We start from the raw sequence: 22148 nt of genomic DNA, 5'->3' as shown, positions 1-22148 counted from the left end.
AAATTTCTACGGTGTTGGCCAAAAGAAATAACTACCAAAATAAAATACAGTTCCAAGATGGACTATGCCGTTCATTTAATGGCGGGAAGTCATTGCGATTGTGTCTGCTAGAGGATTCCCATATACTGGAATGGAACAATTAGGCCCACTGCTGATGATACCTACCCTATTTATTTCTAAAATTCATTTATTTATTTTTAAAATTCAAATTTTTTATAGTAAATAGAAAGGTCAGGCCTGTACCGCATCCCGAACGTAGTTGAGCCAAAACTACTCTGGTTTGCCGTGGCAACTGATTTTCTTCAGCTGCGATAGATACTCCGATACTGCAACGAGCGCATTCCATTGTGTTGCCGTATTTGAAAAATATTCATCTTCTCATGCATTGATGACATGGCGAGTCACACTGTTGCTGTTCTCAGGGTGGCATTCTGACAGGATTGCATATTATTTAATCTCGTTGCACTTATATTCACAGACCAAACTGACGATTCATAGCTTACCATAGGCAAATCTTTCACGTTATATGTCTTCAGCAAGGTGTCTCCATCTGCTCCCAAGTGCTGCTGGATACGAACTCAGGGCTTTGTGCCTATATCTCAGCATATCACATATCGTTGTGGCATGCGCGGAAACGTGACTACACTGTTTAGTGCGACTCAAGGGGCAAGGGAGATTTTTTTCATATAAATAAGTGCAGCCCGATTGATATTATATTATTGATATGGTGTCAATACTTTATTGCAGAGTCCGAACGGTGTGTCTTAAGAAGCCGCTTCTAAAGAAGTTTAACATGGCTGAAATATTCAGGACATGTCGCCAACATTAAGCTGAGCGGTATACTTGTTCTTCAATTCCACTTGCGACTGGCGTCCACAAATGTGATGGAATAACTAAAGTTTTAAATTTGGCCGGAGGGTAGTCGGCTCGGTGTGCTTGATTGTAACATAGGCTTTTGATAAGTCAAGGACCACATACACTGTCCTATCGCACGACTTTTTCTGGTTTAGTCGTCGACTGATATTAGGGGAAATGGCCTGTAGCTGTATTGTAGTACCATGCTACTTTGCTGGCATCCTTGTCTGGACCACAATGTCCATTTTCCACACTTCGGGCATGATATGGGTGCTTTGCGACAGCTTGAGAACTTTGATGAGATAACCAACTCCCGACAATGGGGTGGAATTAGTTGGTGGTTGAAGTTCAGTTTCGGCTTGTCGGTGAATAAAATATTTTCTCACTTACAACGAGTATCGAGTGGGTGGTAATTGAATGGTTGAGTTGGAGTGGTTGGTGGCCACTATGTTGACAATCGGAAAATCGTTAAGTTCTTTCACATTGGATTGTATAAGTCGGCATTCGACATAATGACAATAGACACGATGGCGTCTGGCTTGGATTGGTCAGCTCCGTAGTGTCTGGATTGATGAGAAGGCGAGCAAGTTTGGGGTTTTTCTGTGATGAAAATATCTTTTCAATTAAAATGTTTAACATAAATCGATTTTTTGATTTTAAATGCATCAATGTGTACATTGTTTAGAACAAAGAAGGTCTTTAGTTCGCAATGTTAACTCACATTTCCTGAAGATTGTCTTTTTTAAGCCAACGATACCACCAGAAACAGGCGGAACAACAAATTTAATTCTGTATATCAAATCGAAAAAATTTTAATGTTGCTTTTTAATTTGTTGCTTTTCGCAGATGAAAAAATATTTAATGAAAAAATTACAGAAATAATTATTGGAAGATTTTAAATATTAAACGAATTCATTGCCAAACCAAGATATGGCAATAGGAATATAATTATTTTTCTGTGGTAATTTTTATTAACTTCCGACAATATTGATTTTTTCCAAAAACGCTTCTTTTTAATATTCGCAACAGAAAATTCCCTATAAAAAATACGCATATAGTCTATTGTATTGGTTTTTCCTCTTAGGCGTTTTAAATTTTTTGCAAATGCATCTGCTTCTGTCGTTTATTGTGCGGGTTGTAGCAGGCCATTGTTTCATTTAGTTTGTTTTTCATTGTCATATTGAAAGATGGTATTTTTCTTTTTGTTTTGTTGTTGTCTGTCATTCAACTCTTAAACGACAGCTACAATCCAATGGATGGATTGAATCCATAAGCCGGTAGTCTTCTGTAAAACAATAATGATGATGATCAGTATGATAATGACGATCAGTATGATTTACATTATCTTGTTCATTGTCTTCTTTATGAGTGTACAACAGGCATTCATTTCTGTATTGTTTTTTACATTATTTGTCGTATGTCGTATGGTAGGTCGGTCCCCGAGGCGTATAAGAACAAATTGTATTTGTAACTTTTTTTGTACTCTTCACCATAATATGGAGCGTAAATTAAGTTTTTTACTTTTTCTCCTTTGCGAATATCGTTTATATTTTGTTTCTTACTTGTAACGAACATCATCATCGTTTGTTTTTGTTTTTGTTACTGCACTCATTTACACACAATCGTTTACAACATACTTCACTCTGCTTGTTTTTATTGTCTTCAATGGCTCTTCTTCTTTTGCTCGGCCAAACAGATCCAGCAGTAGGTATGAGCAGCAGATCGCCTGTAGATACATTTGCCGTGCAACATTCATGTGTGCAGTTAGCAGAATTTTTCCTCCCATATGTTCTCTCTGCTTAAAGGTTACTCTGTTGTCTCTTCTGTGATGTCAGAGATATTGAACAGTGGGATACAGTGATTATTTATATTTGGACTTTTAAATTTTTTACTTTCGACAAGATTTCGTTCCACGTTCTCAGGTTGCTGAATTTTCCAACTGTCAGGCCAGGTAGTGTTTTTCCAGTGAGCCTTAATTAATATCTGACTCGTCTCGATCTTGATGGCTATAAGCACGATTAAATTAATTGCTGCCGTTATTGTGGACTTATTCTTAAACCACCCACACCCCCACCATGGACCAGACGATGCCCAATTTTAGGAAAGTAAATAAGGCATAACGTTGAAGATGTGCATATTGCACGGGAGCAGCGAAACCAATCGTCGACCACCGTCTCTTTAGAATTTTCGAGTTCTTGCGGGAGTAAACTGCAATTATGACCGTTCTTCAGAGTTTCTATTCCAAGGTACTAAGCTTCCAGAGAAAGACTTAACTCCACTCGGTCAAAAGCAGGAAGGAGAAAATCGACAATCTTTCTTTTGCTGGTGCAAATGACATGCTCTGTTTTTGCCGTCTTTACGCCTAGACAGTTTCAATGAGACCAATTGTTGGGATCCGATTAAAGTCTTTGAGTATCTCGGTTATCACTAGAAGCTGTAACAATTGTGACAACACAGAATACGCAAAAACTTTCCAGGTGTAAGCGGTTTCCATTTAAAGTTAGTTAAGGTGCACCGTGCATGACATTGTTTTGTATGGAGGCGATACAGTCAGTTCATTGTCCCAACTTCAACTTATATTTCTCATAAACGTCAATCTTGTAGAGAATTTTCACTTATACAACATTTTCTTTAGTCCCATTTGCATAAGACTTGCGGCTTCCAAGCATAATCATGAAAATCTAAAAACTCCTAAAAATGCGAAATTTGACCGCGATTTATTTAAAAATCCGTCCGTTGATTTTTTATGTTTTTATTTTTTTCATCTATGAACATTATAATTTCAGAATCCGCAAAAACTTTCCAGGTATAAGCACCGTTCATTTAAAGTTACTGCAGGCATACCGTGGCCCTCTTTATGTCTAAGAACGCTGATAATGTAAAGTGTGAGTCACACATATTCTGTTGGGCCAAATCGTGTTTGCCTCTAAGAACGATAAAAAGTAATTATTGCGACCCTGGTGGATTCAGACGCATACACATGGGCCCGACAATGCCCAATAAGTAAATAAGGCATGATGATAAATGTATGACGGTGAATTTTATGCGTTTGCTAGCACATCTGTAGCTGTCTTAGAGAGTGTTTGCCCACACAGGGCTCACAGATCTAAGCCGCAGGAAGCAATTCAAACATTCGAAATTCGAATATCAGATAATTATGAGAGTAAAATAAGTTCTATTCAGCTAGATTTCCCAATGTGAGGAGCAAAGTTTATTCCCTTCTTTCGCTCTGAGACTGGCGAATGGCAAACTATTTGTAAGTAAAAGTGCTCCCGACAAGATCGTAAAGATCTGTGATGTAAAAAGATGTGATTACACACTCCCCTGTACCATCTGCGTTACCAAAGAAGGGACCACTGGTTGGATTTTTAAACCGAGTTATTTCCAGTTTCCAGATCATGGGGTCGTTATGCCCGATATTCTCTGTCGAGAATAGCTTTGCAGGACCTCTAAGGTATTTTATCTATATCTGGTAATTGATCGCTTTACTTCTCTACACCGGGTATATATTTTTTGTTTCATTCTTATGTGGAATCTTCAGACTTCGTTCTTCTGGTCCTGATACCATCAGTTCTTTGCTTAAAGCCCCTGATACCTAAGTATGGAAAAAAATTCAGAACTATACGGGACTAGTCCAGACTAGCGAATTATGTTTAATATGTTTATGTTTTGATACAGCCACCCAAAAGCGGTACTTCGGATTTGGGGAATTTTGTAGGTGTAAGCCTCGTTATTTCACCGAAATGGATGGAATTTGGTCTTCGTTTGGGGATATAAAACATGACAATGTCCCCATATTTTCACATAGGCCCCACAGAAATTACCTCTCGATTTTCGGTATTTGGAAGATTTCAGTCACGTTATCCAACAAAATAGCTGAAAGGTATGCAATATTCCGCCTGCGAACTTTCGTTACAGGTCCATGTTTTCATATAGCCCCATAGAACGGTACCACCCGAAGTTCGTTAGCCTCATTATCACTCTGAAATGGCTGAAATTTGGTATAAGGGTTTTGTTGGGGGTATAAAACATTCCTGTAGAAAATGTTCTCTACAGGACCACGTTTGATATAGCCCCTATAGAACGGTACCTCCTCATTCTCGGTATTTGCAAGGTTTTAGCCTCATTATCACACCAAAATGGTTGAAATTAAGTTTTTAATCTTCTTAGGGGGTACAAAACTTTCCTGCAAAGAATTATCGGTATAGGTCCACTTTTTCATGTAGCCCTTGAAGTACGATACCTCACGATTTTCACAATTTCAATAGTTTAAGCCTCATTATCACACTGAAATGGCTGAAAATTGGTATTGAGTCTTCTTTGGGGTTACAAAACTTTTCCCTATTTTTTCCTCTTCATAGAAGGGTACCTCCTGATTTTTTACCCGAAATGGCTAACATTTGGTATTTAGTCTCTCTTAGGGATCTTAAACATTTCGGCTGAGAATTGACGGTACAGGTCCACGTTTTTCTATAGCCCCTATAGAACGGTAACTCCCAATTTTCAATATTTTAAAGGACTTAGTTTCAATATCTCACAGAAATTCTCGGAATTTGGTATGTGGACTTCCCACAGAAAATGGTCGGAACAGGATAACGTTTTGAAACTGCCCGATTTACGGTATTTTCATGATTTTAGCCGGATTATCCTACCGAAATCGGTTACATTTGGTATTTAGATTTCGTTGAAAAAATTGTCGGTATAGGTTTTCGTTTTGAAATGTCCCCCTCAGAACCATACCATTCGAGTCTGGGATTTTTTTAGCCACTTACTAACCGAAGTAGAATTGTCGGTATAGGTTTTCGTTTTGAAATGTCCCCCTCAGAACCATACCATTCGAGTCTGGGATTTTTTTAGCCACTTACTAACCGAAGTAGAATTTGCTATTAGTCTTCGTTGGTGGTATAAAATATTCCGGCAGAGAATTATCCAGACAGGAAAAACCGGTACCACACGAATTGCTGCATTTTTTAGATGCAACGAAATAATCTAACCGAATTAACTGAAATTTGGTATCGCCATATTTGCGATATTTTTAAGTTTCAGTCGATCTTTCAGTTTCAATATAAATTATCATAATAATTTCGATGTTTGTACCGATTCGGGTACTCACTTCGACTGCTGTCATGCTCAACCGCCATTTTAGTTGATGACTGTAGGAGTTTTAAAAGTTTTCGTGTTATTATATCAGGAAGTACGGACTTGTCCGTGGGAAACAATATATATTTATAGTCAGGATCGCAAGTTCTACGTGTGGTGAAAATTCCAAAACTATCAACAAAAAGATCGTAATCTGCACCTAACCAAACAAATTTGAAACTTTTGTAAGGATTTTTTTTTTTGAGGTAAGTACTAGATGCAGATGACGTACATATATATGTATGTAGATACTTAAACTTTGGGCAAAAAATGACTTAACGAAGTTCGAACGAAATCAGTTTAGGGATTTCGGGTAATTATCTCAGAAATTTTGGACCTGACTATAAAAAAGATATCCTTGTAGTTGGGACCACATGTACTATATGTATAGTTAATCTTTGCATAGCAATCTCTTTTAAAAGCTGTGAAAAAACGGATTGCTGCGCCTTACATGCGAATTTGTCGGTGCTGAAGAATTTTCCAATTTTTAGAACTCGAAATTCCGCATTGCAACAAAATCCACTAACCAAAGCTTCTTCTTTGCAAAAATCCTCTCTAAAACTACTGTATTTATGCAGCCTTTTCTTCGACGTCGTTGCAGTTGAGACATTGTCTTCTTCTTTGTTTGGCTGGCTGGCCGGCCGTTTCTGTTCTCCTGCATTTTCGCTTAATGTCTGAATTCTTGTTCCGCCGTTGTTTGGCGCAACAGTTGCTGCGTTCATGCTGCTGCTTGACACTGCTTTGTTGTGGATGCTCGCTACGTTGTGTTCACTGTCAATGTTAATAATCATTACTTCAGTTTTCAATTTAATACGATCGCATGTAAACGTCTGATTTCTGTGGCATTCTGGTATCGTGATACGAAAATACGGTTTTGTGTGTGCTGCAAACGAAAAAGATTTCAGATGTTGAATTGTTGTCGCGTGCTACTTACCCCAGCTTGATGTGTGATACTAAACAAACGATAAACGGACAATTTTTTGTGATTCCAATCAAAATAAAAAAATGGAAATTGGAAAAAAGTGCGGCTGTGCGTGTGAAAAGATTTAAAATGCTTTTTGGGGGGAAATTGACCAATTGATTTGTTACCAATCAAATGTTTGATGTGAATGCTCGCTCGCTTCGATGCCAGGCAACCAGCAGCTGCCAACAATGAAACGGAACGATGAAATGCAATACAAATAAATAAACAAATCATTTGAAAAACGGAACAATTAAAACAAAATATTGCATAATGTGTACTTATTTATTTTCGTTTACGGTTACGGGTGGCGTTTAGAAGAAAAACAAGAAAACAATTTCCCCAAAAAGAACAACTCTTGGCATGAATTGTTGTGTTCTTAAATTCCCGCATGCTTGTGCCGTATATCATGCCAATAATTCACAAATTATTATTTAAAGTGTTTATTAACAGCAAAAATCACAACAACAACAGCAAAAACACGAAGAAAATCAAAAAATATACACCTCCACATTTGCCTTAACTTCTTGGCGGGTTCCGTGTCCATATAATTCTTGCGAGCCAAAAATAAAAAGATCCCACAAAAATCATTTAACCAACAAGCAGCCCCTCGGTTCGGTGTGAAATTCTTAAGAGTTGAGTGTTTCCACTTCTCTGCGGTTTATAACCTTTTTTCGCTCGAAATTGAATTGAACAACTAAATTTGCCATAAATAATCCATTGCACTGACTGTGAAAATTCGCACAACATTTAATTGTGAAAGTGTAGCAAGTTCTTTAGTTCGCCTGATATGTTGTACAAGTAGTGTTGAGTGTGTAAACGAAAACAACAACAACAACTTTTTATTTACTCCATAAATTTCCCAACAGCGCACATGCACGTTTTGTAGCAGCTCTTCTTGGATTTTGTGGCATCTTAAAATTCATCAAAACAGCAGAAAGACGACCAAGCAATTGCCCTACTAGGTGGCTGTTCGAGCACGAGCAGTAGTAACAACAACAGTAGGAGCACACCTTCTGCTTTTGGGCCTGCAACATTCACATTGCCAACAACAACATTTAAAATGGTTTGTTTAAAAGTTTTTCTTTTTTTATTTCTTTTCTCTTCAAATAGAAAATAAACAATCAATAACTAACATTAAAAAGAAGAAGAAGCAAAAAACTACAACCAATCCCATTTTCATACGGACAGACAACAATTTGATGTACTCAATTTCGTTTTTCTACTTTCTGCAAACTGTTCTATAAACATTCTGTGGTGCTGGTGGTGGTGCGCCCAGCATGCCATTTTTACTTTGGCATGGTGCTTTTGGAATTTATGCGAATCGATCGAGTCACTTTTAGCTTATCACTCTCAACGGGTGAAAATATTTGTCTAATGTTTCACCGCTACCGCAACAAAGTGTTACAAAGTTCAACAATTTTGCAAAATAATTTGTTTGCTCATTGTTTATTAGTCAGAAGAAGCAGGATGGAAGCAAAGAACATTCTTGGAGAAATTGAACGAATTTTACACTTTTATGACATGACCGAAGTGGTGGGGTTCATTTGTCAAGAAGATTTAAAGTTTCCCAAGAGTGATTTATGGCAGTTTGATGGGAAGATGGGTAAATAAAATTTGTAATTTAATGGAGAAGACCGATGAAGAGAATAGATTATAGATGTTATAGGCGGTGTTTATTATTGATTTTTATTGTGGTAATCTATGATGAATTCTGTATATTTGAAAGGAATGTTGAAGAATAATAATAGCCAAACCACTCTAAACGAATAATGTAAATTTGTTGTACACATAAGTTAACTTGTTGTATATATCCGAAGCTGTCTGCAGGTAGAGGAAATAATCTATTAGCGTTTATCACAGGGAATAAGTCCATCTCATACCAACATCTCCACACATTAGCCCAATTAAATAAGTATTAAGTCTTATCGCTGAATCCGAAAGCTGTATACAACAACAGAACATAATGTTGTTATACTGCCAATGCATCGCATATATACAGTTTCTATATTTTTCACATATTTTGAACGTAAAAAAAAACGAATAAAGATGATCAGTTAGCTCTGCCGACAGAGATATACCCTTAGCCTGTGAATGTACAAAAAATAAACAGGAGTGTTGGACGTAAATGCGCTAAGAGCAGACACTTAATTTTGAAAACAAATATCAGATCCGTAGGTGATAACATAATTTTTTAAAGTTTCCAGCGTAAATAACTTCGGACACATATCCGTGGCACAATGGTTCAGGAATCGATTTTACAGTAGTGCGATTCTCTACCTCATTTTTTGAGTAACATTAAAAAATTATGAATGAAAAGTTTAATAAAAGTTGACAGCATTATTACTATCGGTAGAACGTTACGACTATTTTTTATTCGTCGCTAACCTACCAAAAATATCGTAAATTACCGAATTTATAAGCATTTTAATTTTACCGATTTTAGTCGGTAACTCAAAAAATGAGTTAGAGAATCGCACTACTGGCCAAATCTCCGAATTTTTGCCAATTGTCAATTTCTGTTTGCGATTCGATAGTAAATATATTGAAACTCATGGTAGAACAATAAAAGGTAGCAGCAATACCCAGCTGACTGAACTGGGCTGTAAAGGTTAGAGTCAAATTCCATACGACATTTTATATATTTATTTCTATATTCGATGTATATTAGGGATATATATTTTTTGAAGAAAAAATTTATTCATCAGAACAAAAACTATTTCCCATAAAAACTTCTTCATATCAAAAACAAATTTCTTTGTGGTTGTTGTTGAATTGTGTTTGTTATAGTATTTACTTTACCTTGTTCGTTCTAAGGAAACCAAACAAATTAAGTCTAAATATTGAAAGGTGTGGGCATGCTCCTAAAAACGATTTTTTTTTTGTTAAGGTAGTATTGTGTCCTTTAAGAACCGTTTCAATAAATTACACTATGCAACACTGAAAATGCAAACAACTTCTAGTATGCATTTTTTGAAAGTAAATATTTAGACTATAAAAACCCTAATAGGGTTTTGTCCTGTCAGATCCAGTTCGGATTTTGTGGCCTCATCTAAATCTACACATTTTTGAATTTATCAGGCCTTTATCTCAGAAACGAATAAGAATTTGGCCTTGCTGTCCGTAACAATATTGTAGCCCTAAACTAGTAAAACTTTTCTTTTGAAAAAACCACATAAGAAAAACTCCATCTAGGGCATCAAAATCTATAAAATATAGTAAATTTTACATAATTGCTGAAATTCTGGTCAGTGTCGGCTAAACTATTGGGAGTTGAACCAAGTAAACTTTTGCAAAAATCTTCCAAATAAAGTTCTCAATAATTCTTTAGAATATTCTGAAACTCTAAAATGCTTACTTCATGTTGTTTCAGCGGTATTTTGCATCATATCTTTTACAACACCTATTTCAAACATAGTTCACCAACAGTTTTTTCTCGCATTTTGAATTTCACTACATTATTGACATTTTTATTAAATCGTCGTTGAAAAATGTACTGAAAACAACGGCAAAGAGGCATTTTACAACAATGACATGTTCTGTAGAGTTGTGTATAACATTCCAGGGAATATTTTTCCAAAAGAAAATATTCAGAAAAAATTAACGGTTTTGGAGATACGGTGCGAAATGTATAAAAATTGTGAAATTTTTGCATATATTTTGAAATTTGAGGCAATAAATGTAGTTTTTCGAGTTCATTATTTCTCCAAATATTGTATTCTTGTCCTTATCTACAAATTTGCTTCAGAGGTCAGAAGAAGATTTGCATTGGTTTCAGAGATATAGCCCCGAATTTCTTTAAAAACTCAATATTTAACTATGTTTAGATGGGGCCATAAAATCCGAGCTGGATCTGACACAACAAAACCAAACTAGGGTTTCTTGTCGTTTGGGTCTGTACTTTCAAAAAATCTTGGGTTCGAATTGTTTACACAAGATCACCTTAAAAATGTTGCACATTGTTACAGTAGCGTTTACAAGAAGTGCGATATTTTTTATCCTCAAGTACTAAATTTTAGTGAAATTCCAAATGTACTAGAATTTATACTGAACAGCCTGGAACACGGTTTGGTTTTCGCAGAATTATTCCTGAGATTGTCCTCTTTCTTTCATATATACCTTTGTACAAGGCCCGTTCCGTCCGTTTAACACTTTTTTAAATTTATTAAAATGACATGGGTAAAAATGTGTGTTGTTTCATACCGTTTGCCATATAATTTTTTTGCAAAGTAGTTAGGCTTAATCCCATTGTAGTTGTTTTAATATTTTATTAAAACAACTTTAATTTATTAGTGGGAGAATATTGGCGATGTTTACTAAGGGGTAAGGCAGGGAAGACTATAGCTTCAGATGAAGATCTGTGGCGAAATCTAGAACTATAGTCTTCCCTGTCGTACCCCTTGGCAAACATCGCCAATTTTTTCCACTAATAAATTAAAGTTGTTTTAATAAAATATTAAAACAACGACTATGGGATTAAGACTGACTATTTTGAAAAACAAAATAGAAGTCATCATCCCAAATAAAAAATGCCAACCCTCCTAAACTTTACATTTTCTTAATGTATGAGCTTTTATATCAGTTACATGAGTTTTATGAAAATCGAAGGAGTATTTTTTCTTAACAGTCTAACAAATTTCAAATTTTTTGAAAAAAAAATGAATTTTTTTACAATTATTTTTTATATATTTTTTTAATTTTATGGTTTTTTATTTGTGTAATTGATTGGAGCATATGAAAAACTCTGAAGCGCTTATATTTTGATGCAAGCTACGAAAAAAACTCAAAATTTTAACTTTGACCTTGAATTCTTCTGCAATTTCTAGACAGAATTTAAATGTTTCTAATACATTGGAAAGCTGATTTTGTTATCTGTCGAACAAAAAAAAGTATCTCTATGAAAATATCTACACCTTTTTCAGATGTAATTCGAATTATTTTAATTGTAATTCGAGAATTCTATTTGTAATTCGTAAAATTTCATTTGTAATTCGAGAATTCCATTTGTAATTCTAGAATTCCATTTGTAATTCGAATTATTCCATTTGTAATTCGAATTATTCCATTTGTAATTCGAAATATTCCATTTGCAATTCGAATTATTCCATTTGAAATTTGAATTATTCCATATGTAATTCGAATTATTCCATTTGAAATTCGAATTATTCCATTTGTAATTCGAATTATTCCATTTGAAATTCGAATTATTCCATTTGTAATTCGAATTATTCAATTTGCAATTCGAATGATTTCCTTTGTAATTTCAAATGAAATAATTCGAATTACAAATGAAATAATTCGAATTACAAATGGAATAATTCGAATTACAAATAGAATGATTCGAAATTCAAATAGAATAATTCGAATTACAAATGGAATAATTCGAATTACGAATAGAATTCTCGAATTACAAATGAAATGTTCCGAATTACAACTAAAATGTTTCGAATTTCGAAATGTTTCGAACATATGAAAAAGGTGTATATCCGTTCAAAAGTTAAAAGTTTGACCAGGAACGATTTTGAACCAATGTGCGTCGCTGTAAGAACGCATTACATTTGGAAATCAAAGTTCTATGACAGAGAAGCCACTTCCACAGCCGATATGTCTGAAGAGCTGCCTACTAACAGCAAAGCTAATCTTATAAGTTTGTGGGTTCTAATCGTCGGTTTTCCTTTGTCCCTTGCACTATAACATAAAATATTATGCAATTTTATGTGGGAAGTACGTGGGCCAATAAAGTCCATATTCGCGTCTGATCTTTGCCTGGAAACAACATTTTTTAGACAACATTTCCTGGGATGTACTGGAAAGGGTTGATCCGTTAGAGAATTATAATTTGTTGGAAACGTATTTCGTCCTAACATGCTCGGGGTCTACAACTATTATTTTGATGCGGTACATTTTTGATCAGATAATAGCAAAGACAAAAAAATTATACCCTCCAACATAAGATAAATTCGCGATCAGCATAAAATTCTAAGCCGATAAAAAGATGTCCGTCGGTCTGCCGCCCGACAATTAATATTTATCTGGAAAACCAATGGATCCCAATTATCCAGCTAAGACTCTTTACCACTGAAATGTCCGCGATTGCAATGCAGGTACTCTGTATATCTACAAAATTTTCAACTATCCGCAACTTGTGGATCTCGACTGTAGCAGCCAGCAATGCTGCACGTAGGATACAACTATTCATTATATAGGTCTAGTGGGCTTATATATTGCATAATTTATACCCCACTGGAATCAGAGAAACCTCTATAATAACATAAGGCATTTTGTTAAGGGCAATAAATTCCTAAAAGATATGCTAATAAAAATTTAGATAAAAATCCATTTAGAGCGCAAAACAAACCTACTCTGGTTTAAATGAATGTTCATACATGTGACATGTGACAATTTTGCATCGCCCCACTTCTCGAACTAACCTATTCAGTGAATTTGCAAGCCATTGAAAAACTATCCCAGAATAAATTAAATGTCTTTATGAATTGTTTAAATAAATAATATTAAGAGCTGTATTACATTAACACAAAGTATAAAAAATCTCCATTCAATTTAATCGCAAATGAGTGTGGTTCCTCTGCTTTCCATTTAATCCAAGCTGAACTAAATTCGCTTCATCTGCTAAAGGGATTTTTTATGGTTACGGGAACAGTTCCATTAGGAAATTTTCTTTTCGTTAGTTACCACAAAAACGTTAGGAACTTTGGTTTGTATTTTTTATATTTTTGGAAGAAATGACGTCGCTACTTGTAGGGATCTACTTTTAGGGCTATCACAACTCAAATGTTAATAAAATATCATCCGGAGTTTGTTAAAATGCTCGTAATGGAAGTCTTCCGATAGATGGAATCACAATGCAACAAAATGTAAGGAATCGAGTGCCATTTTCACGATTCCGTTTCAACTACTTCAGAGCATGCCGTAGAAGTACAAGTCTACATTTCGCGTCTTTCAATTTATTTGCTGGGTAACAAACTCTTTGGATTTTATTTGAATGAACTAATTGAGCTATCATGAGCTAAGGAGTTTGTATTGAAAAAGTGATGTGAAGCGAAGTCCACATACATCCAACCAATATGCTACAATTTATTGTTCAGTTGGCAATTATTTTACTCTATTTCTAGTATATTATAGAATCCTGTGCATTTTTAAAGGTATTTGAACATTAAAATATTTTTAAATATTTAAAAAATGCTTCAAATTGAAAAATGTTGTGAAAAATTGCTTTGAAATAGAATTCCACCAAACAACCACAGCGGGAACTTACATTAAATATTCGATATACTTTAAATTTAACTTTTGTTAACAAAAAATTGAAATGACCACCACCCCTTAAGTTAATCACATTATCCCCTATTGTTTGGCTAGTCTTAATTTTCAATACTATGAGCGGGTTTAATATTCACAGCTTGACGTATACAAATTATTTTTTGTTGCGGTGGTCATTTTGTACAAATACAAAAATGAAATTTATGTAATAAGAAAATGAGGAAATTTTTGATTAAGTATCATTACAGACAAACGAAAAAACTGGAATTTTTAAATACAAAAATATTAAGAAATTCCTGTTCCATGAAAATTTGAAATCAAATCATTTATAAAGGAAATAAATGTCAAATGAAAACTTTTATAAAGAAAATATTTTTTATTCCAATTATTCATCAAAAAAAAAAGTCCAGCCCCTGGACTGCAGTTCTATAACATTTGGAAAATTTAAATATGTGCCATGGTGCAATAACAATTGGTGTATAAATAAAAAAGTGAAGTTTTCGGTCCAAATCTCAACTTTCTGGCTATCCACTGTTGACTCAGTTATGCAGTCAATATGGAATTAACTAACTGAATCTGTCAAATGCTTTCCCATCGTTCAACCATTAAAGACTGGCTATGATTAGCAATAGTATTTAAAACTTAGAGTTGGGTAGCATAGTTGCATGAAAAATCGATACTGCGTGTTCCTTTCCTCTAAAGGAATTAGTTCATTAGCTATCCGATTAATGAAGAAGTAAAAAAGCGTTAAAAAAAATTTACCTATGTTCATAATTATTTCGAATATAAGTTTTTTGGTCACTAAGAATTCTAAATATCAAGTTATAGCTAATTGGGTCTAGAAATGTGAATTTAAACGTCAAAATACCTGAAATCTAGCGGTAACGTTATATGGGGGATATTCCAAAACATGGACCTATGTCCACTAGTTATATAAGTTTATTGACATTTAAGAACCGTATATGTCAATTTATAGCTAAATCGGTCTGTAAATGTAACTAAAAACGTAAAAATGCCATAAATCGGGGGTACGGGGGGTATGGGGGCTATACCAAAACGTGGACCTATATTCACAACTTTTGTTATATAAGTTTATTTACACTTAAGAACCCTAAATGCCAATTATAGCTTAATCGATCTGAAAATGTAGCTAAAAACGTCAAAATACCGTAAATCGGGGGTACCGTTATATGGGGGTATACCAAAACGTGGACCGATATAGCCCATAATCGAACTTGACCTGCCTGCAAACAAAATATGCATTTTCCCAAAATTTCAGACAATTTTGGTGGAGAGGTGTGGTGACCACTAAGAACTTCAAATGTCAAATATTCAAATTACAGCTAATTCGGTTAAAATTTGTAGGTAAAAATCTCAAAATACCGAAAATCAGGAGGTACTGTTATATGTGGCTATACCAAAACATGTACCTATGTTCATAATTTTTTCGAATATAAGTTTTTTGGTCACTAAGAACCCTTAATATCAAATTATAGCTAATTCGGTCTAGAAATGCGACTTAAATCGTCAAAATACCTGAAATCGGGCGGTAACGTTATATGGGGGCTATTCCAAAACATTGATCTATGTCCACTAGTTTTGCTATATAAGTTTATTGACACTTAAGAACCCTAAATTTCAAATTATAGCTAAATCGGTCTGAAAATGTAGCTAAAAACGTCAAAATACCGTAAATCGGGGGGTACCGTTATATGAGGGCTATACCAAAACGTGGCCCTATGTCCACAAGTTTTGTTATATAAGTTTATTGACACTTAAGAACCCTAAATATCAAATTATAGCTAAATCGGTCTGAAAATGTAGCTAAAAACGTCAAAATACCATAAATCGGGGGGTACCGTTATATGGGGGCTATACCAAAGCGTGGACGGATATAGCCCATCATCGAATTTGACCTGCCTGCCAACAAAAGACGCATTTTCCCAAAATTTCAGCGTCCTATCTCCATTTTTGTGGATGCTAGAGTGATTACCACAGACGGATGGACGGACGAGCACAGGTCGACTCAGAATTTTACCCTGATCAAGAATATATATACTTTATAGGGTCGCAAATGATTATTTCAATGCGTTACAAACGGAAAAACAAACTTAATATACCCTCGATACTATGGTGGAGGGTATAAAAAGTCCTTTGGAGCATATAATGTATGACAAGGATACTTTACCTAGAAATCTTTATATCATTTAAAGCGTTGGGATTTATAGCTTATGACCTGTTTCACTAAGACGATTCGAATATAAATTCGTTCGAACTAATACCGAACTTTTGTTTTGTGGAAAATATTTGATTCATTTTTGTTTTCAATCAAACAAAAATTGTATACAACAACAGGAGTTTGGTAGTAATTCGAACGATTTTGAATTCGCTTTTCAAAATAGTCAGGCCTAATCCAATAGTCGTTGTTTTAATATTTTATTAAAAAGAAGCAAGGAAACTGATGAAGATCTCAAACTATAGTCTTCCCTGCCTTACCCCTTGGTAAACATCGCCAATTTTTTCCCACTAATAAATTAAAGTTGTTTTAGTAAAATACTAAAACAACGGCTATGGGATTAACCTCACTATTTTGAAAAACAAAACAAAAAGAATTTATTGTTTGTGTAAAACAAGAATAACAAGTAAAAAAGTATCAGTCGGCTTTGCCGACAGAGATATATCCTCAGCCTGTGTGGATCGAAATACCAAAAATAAAACATTTTTGGTTTATACCATATACATATATAATAAGCAAATGTTACCTAAATTACGCTGGAGGAATATAAGAAATAAATTTGGTAACCAGGGAAGCTGCTCCCCTTCCTGAAATGGGGACAAGCCGTGATATTGGCTTAATATGCATTTGTTTGCCTTATATGTCATTTTATTATCTAGTAAAAGTCTCGGTATTTACTAGGTAATCCGGACAATTCGATAATCCGGACACCGCGGAAACATGTGGTGTCCGGATTATCGAAATTATACTGTATTCAAATCGCTAGAACTAAAGTGTTCTCTTTTATACCAGGGTGCGTATGAATGATGAACATTAATAAACGCTTGTTGAACATACCACATGCGGGGGCGAATGATAACTGACATCTTAATTTGAATTAAAAATAAACATACTCGTATATGCGTGAACTTAATTTAAAATAACATTTATATGTTTTTATTTTCTCAGAGGTTAAATTTAATCTAAACTTTTTAAATAGAAATTTTTATTATTTTGTTTTGCTTTGCAAAATGTTGAAGAAAAATTATTAAATTCAATAATTTAAGTTATTTTATTTAAACCAATTGCAATAAATTCCATAAATAACTAAAACTAACAACATTTGTTTATTTATTTTGTTTTGCTTTTTTGCAATGACCACAAGTAAACGCTTTCTTTAGCCCCACACACACACACATGCTTCACTGCTTGGCTTTGACACGCATCGCAATTTTCCTGAGACCGCCCATTGATTACCATCTAAACTAATTTTGTATGCTCGATTTCGATTTGTTTCGATTAGATTCTTTTTGATTTTATTGCTGTTGAATGTTTTTTTATATACAAATGATCGCAATGAGTCAGTCATGGTTAAGGATTGTGATTTCAAATAGTTTTCATATGTTTTTTGTTTCGATTTCTTTCCAAAGTGTGTGTTTTTAGTTTCAAAATCACCCATTGGAAAATTTAAAGTAGCTCAGATGGTCGTCGGCAGATGCCAAAATGGATACAAACTGACCATAACATATAAATTTCTTTCTATTCCTTTTTCGTGTGTATTTTCTTCTCTTGATTTTGTAAATTATCAACATTTGATAAAGTGAAATTTCGCATTTCTCTTCATATTGTTTTTTATTCACTCACTCTTTTTTATTATGTCTATAGTTTTTTTTCTTCTTATAAGATTTATGTTTAGTTTTTGTTTAATATACAAAATGTTTGTATATTTTCTTTTCAAGGTTACACATGCCATAGATCTTAGTTGAACGCAATTTTGGGCTAGTTTTGTGTTTCTTGCCTAAGAATGACATGTGGATAAATTGGGATACAATGCAGAATTGAAGGTCGTTGTTTGGAAAAAGAAAAAAATCATGGACTGGGAACTGTTCAATAAAACAAATTAGCCTAGATTTTTATTCGGCAATTTTTCTCTCACCAATTTATCGCTGAAAGAAGGTGCTCACCTATCTCTCCCTCAGTTTGAAAAACAAATAACTGTACTAAAAATTGTGGCCGTAAGGAGTTTTTTGTACTTTTGGTGATCTTGGAACATCACAAGGAACATGACTGAAAATTAGTCCATTGCGTTGCACTAGTATTCCCCAATGCTGCGGTACGGTGGATAGTTGTCAGGATCATTCTACGTCGTTCTGTTTGCCATATTCTGATCTCAGCAGCATTTGATAACCTTTTGTAACATTTATCCATACTGAAGATGGTTGTGATTATCTCATATGAGGTCGACATGTTGCCGAGGATGTTTTGATCTATTGTTTTCCCTGAAAACATTCATTGGCACTTTTCTTAAGTCTTTCAAAGAAATCACATTTCCATCCCAAATGTTCATTGACACTCTTTCACCAAAACACAATCACAATCCCAAATGGCTGTAACATATCTCACCTGTCATCGGCGGCCAATGGAAATTTAGGCTTTACGAAATGAAAACACTTCCCAAGAAGTGAATCACCAGATGTGGTGGCCATAAATTCTGACCAAAGTTTGTTTTGATACGTTTTTGAGAAAAACAAAACAATTTTGAAGAAATATAAAATTTTACACAAATTGTTTTGCATTTTTCAGGGTGAGGAGAAAATGCACTTTTGGTAGAAGAAAATAAACAAAAAAAATTGAAAAACAATTCTCAAGAAATGTTTTTCAAAAAGGGGAATTTTGAAACGGATTAGTAATTTCGGAATTTTATGGCCGGTGAAATTAATTGCAGCCAAAATCGATGTCCATTTTCCTCTGTAAAATAACAGAAAAGAGAAACAGTTGAGAGATAAAGAGAACTCACCTTAATTAGCTTTTTTCGCAATTTGAACATTATTTCCAAACAAATTGTTTCTCCCAATTTTCATTACCTGAAAATTTGTTTATGTTTGCAAAGGTTATGTCTATCGCTGGACTCTTTAATTGATGTTCAATTTTCCGAAAACATTCCCCAACATTGTGTGGAGTGTTTGGTGGCTGTGTTCAGTACGAGAAGATACTGTGTACCTGTCTGTTCTACTCTACTCTGCTCTGCTGCTTAGCTCTTGGTCCGTTCTTACCGTGTTCGTTGTCTGGTGTCCGGTGTGTGCTGCGGTGTCTACATTTAAATATTTACCCTGTTTCCCATATGGCTGCAGTCCACTGTGAAATCTTTGCACAGTAAAGACGTGCGTTTCAAATCCGGCGGTAGTGGTCACTCGCACATAATACGGTGGTCGTGCGTTATATGTTCATCTGTGTGAGCGCATAGCCTTGTTCCACATTTTCAGAAGAAAATTGATGTGACCGTTATTAGACATTGGCGAAATTTATACCAAATATCCATTCCATGTGAGAAAGCATTTAATTATTATGCGCTCTAATGTCTGTTTTCGTTCGTTTGTCTCACTACTAGACGGTCAGCTATACACTAAATTTATTTCAAGTGGTGTGTTTTGGTTTTTTCCCCAACTTATGCGGTTGGTAATTTAATAAATAATTTACTAAAACTGCACGTACATTGCATTCTCGCATTACATGTTACAGAATTTGCAAAAGAGAAGAAAAAAAGTAAAGGAAATTAAATTAAATTGTATAAGAATTATGTCAGAAATCTTCAACAACGAACGGATGCATGCAATATCGATGCCAACGTTATAGAATTTTGAATACAAGTGCAATTATTACATTCATCATTAAAGGTTTAACTAAACAGGTCGTTACATAAAAAAATACAACAAAATTGTGCCAATAAGACGCTTTCAAAATTACCACAAAATAAAAAGAAAACAAATAACTTTGTGATTCTGTGCGAGTACCTTAGAAAAATTATTAAAAAAAAGTAATCTGTGATAAAAAAAATCGTTGCATTGAGTCATGCGTATTTGAATTTCCGATTAAAAACAAAGTATCAAACACCAATTTGCATAATTTTTATGAATTAATAAAACAACAACAAAAATAAAATTGAATGTGAAACAAAAATCCCAAATTCGTATGTGTCACTAGAAATTCATTTGAAAACGAATATTTCAATTCATTACGAAGAACATTTTAATGGTTATCATTTTTGTTATTAGTGATATTGTGATCTGTTTCTTAAATTGAAAAATTATTTTAATTCGAAAAAAAGGGGTGCGAAAGTGCGAAGAAGTACAAAACTAACTATAAAACTAAGGTCCCACCCTTACCTGTATTCCAGTATTTTTTTAAATTGAAAACGTGCAACAAGTGTTTTCCCGCAAAGGATATCATCCGTAAATAAATGTGAGTAAAAACTGAAACAGTGCATGATAAATAGTGAATGCTTATTGAAAACTATTTGTAAAAGATGTCGATCTGCAGAATCTTAGTACAGAACAGAATATTTGGTCGTAAATTTCACAAATTTAAAAAAAGACAGAATAGAAAAATTAGCAAGAAGAGCCTCTAAATAGGCAGCTTAATTTGCCATGCGGGTGTCTAACTAAATCAAGATATTTAATCTGATTCATTCAAATATATTATAACAAATTAAATAATTCAGAAATTAGGTGTCAGATTTACCGGCTTTAATAAACTCTGCCTGCGATAGTTAAAACAGAACAACCTTTATTAAAAGTTTAACAAATTTTCTGCAGGTGGGGCCCAAATGAGAACCCAATTTCACCTCTTCATAAATCTATAAAAACTACTTTAAAAAGTATACGAAAAGTGGTTGATTAAATATAGACACACTTTTTCTTCAATAATGACATTTCGACAGAATTAACTGAGTAAAAAGTTTATAATTTTAATGGGATTTATGATTTTTCAAAGTTTTAATTCAACATCAGCATGCCGCCCTTTTTTACACAAAGCGTCAATTCTTTATCTATGAAATATGTGGCTCTCCTATAAATATGTATAACATTTGGAGAACATACAGCAATAAGTGCTGTAGGTCTTTGAACTTGCTGATTTTCACAGCAGAGTTTCAAAATTGGTGTATATCTAGGCATATATGAGAGACTTGGGCGATTTTGTCGCCGGAGATCAAGCCTCAGCCTGTAACATAAACCAATGAAGCAAACCCCAAACAATTTTTTTTTTACCTCTGCTATTTATGAAACAACTAACATTTTGGTGTGCATAATTTCTTTTCATAAGATTCCCTATCGACATTCCATGCTTTTTTATGGACATCGACGGAGAAGGAACATTCTTGAATTATTCACTATTACTTTTCGTTAAAATGTGGCATGAAATCACAGACTTCGTATAAGCAGACCTTTTTCCCAAAATTTTTTATTTTTGGTTCTGAGAATTTTATTGAGATTTTATTACTTTTTAAACCTAATTTTAAATTTAAAACGTTTAAAGTAATAACGTTTTCGTAAGTGACAAAAGATGTTTCGAAAGTTTCTAGGGTAAAATTTCTTTTGTGGATCTACTTGTTTCACTGACAGGCCCAATTCACACAGTCCACACAAAGAAAAAATAAAAAAATAATAATAATAATAATAATAATAATAATAATAATAATAATAATAATAATAATAATAATAATAATAATAATAATAATAATAATAATAATAGTAATAATAACAATAATAATAATAATAATAATAATAAAATTTTGTATATTTTATCGATTTTGATGTCCTAGATGGAGTTTTTCTTACGTGGCCTGTTCCAAAGATAAGTTCGACTAACTTAAGGCTACAATATTGCCAAAGACAGCAAGGCCAAAATCCAAATCGTTTCTGA

General features: G+C 34.0%; 1 protein-coding gene across 9 annotated transcripts in view; it reads left to right on the top strand.

Moving 5' to 3' along the window:
* The window catches only part of AdamTS-A (ADAM metallopeptidase with thrombospondin type 1 motif A), a 328356-nt gene that overhangs the window by 243609 nt on the left and 62599 nt on the right, over positions 1-22148 (top strand). The window contains exon 1 of one of the 9 annotated variants that reach the window (XM_073963193.1): positions 6759-8021. The exons of 7 other annotated variants lie outside the window; for them this stretch is intronic. In XM_073963193.1, coding sequence (XP_073819294.1) covers positions 8019-8021 — 3 coding nt within the window. In that variant the 5' untranslated portion in view covers positions 6759-8018. Of the gene's footprint in view, positions 1-6758; positions 8022-19426; positions 20688-22148 lie in introns of those variants that run through there. One more of the 9 variants, XM_073963195.1, reaches the window with a different exon arrangement.

The sequence above is a fragment of the Musca autumnalis genome, unplaced genomic scaffold (assembly GCF_047663935.1).
Source record: "Musca autumnalis isolate F117 unplaced genomic scaffold, ASM4766393v1 scaffold_1, whole genome shotgun sequence".
In the NCBI taxonomy this organism is placed as follows: Eukaryota; Metazoa; Arthropoda; class Insecta; order Diptera; family Muscidae; genus Musca; species Musca autumnalis.
This window is presented reverse-complemented; position numbering and strand designations above follow the sequence as displayed.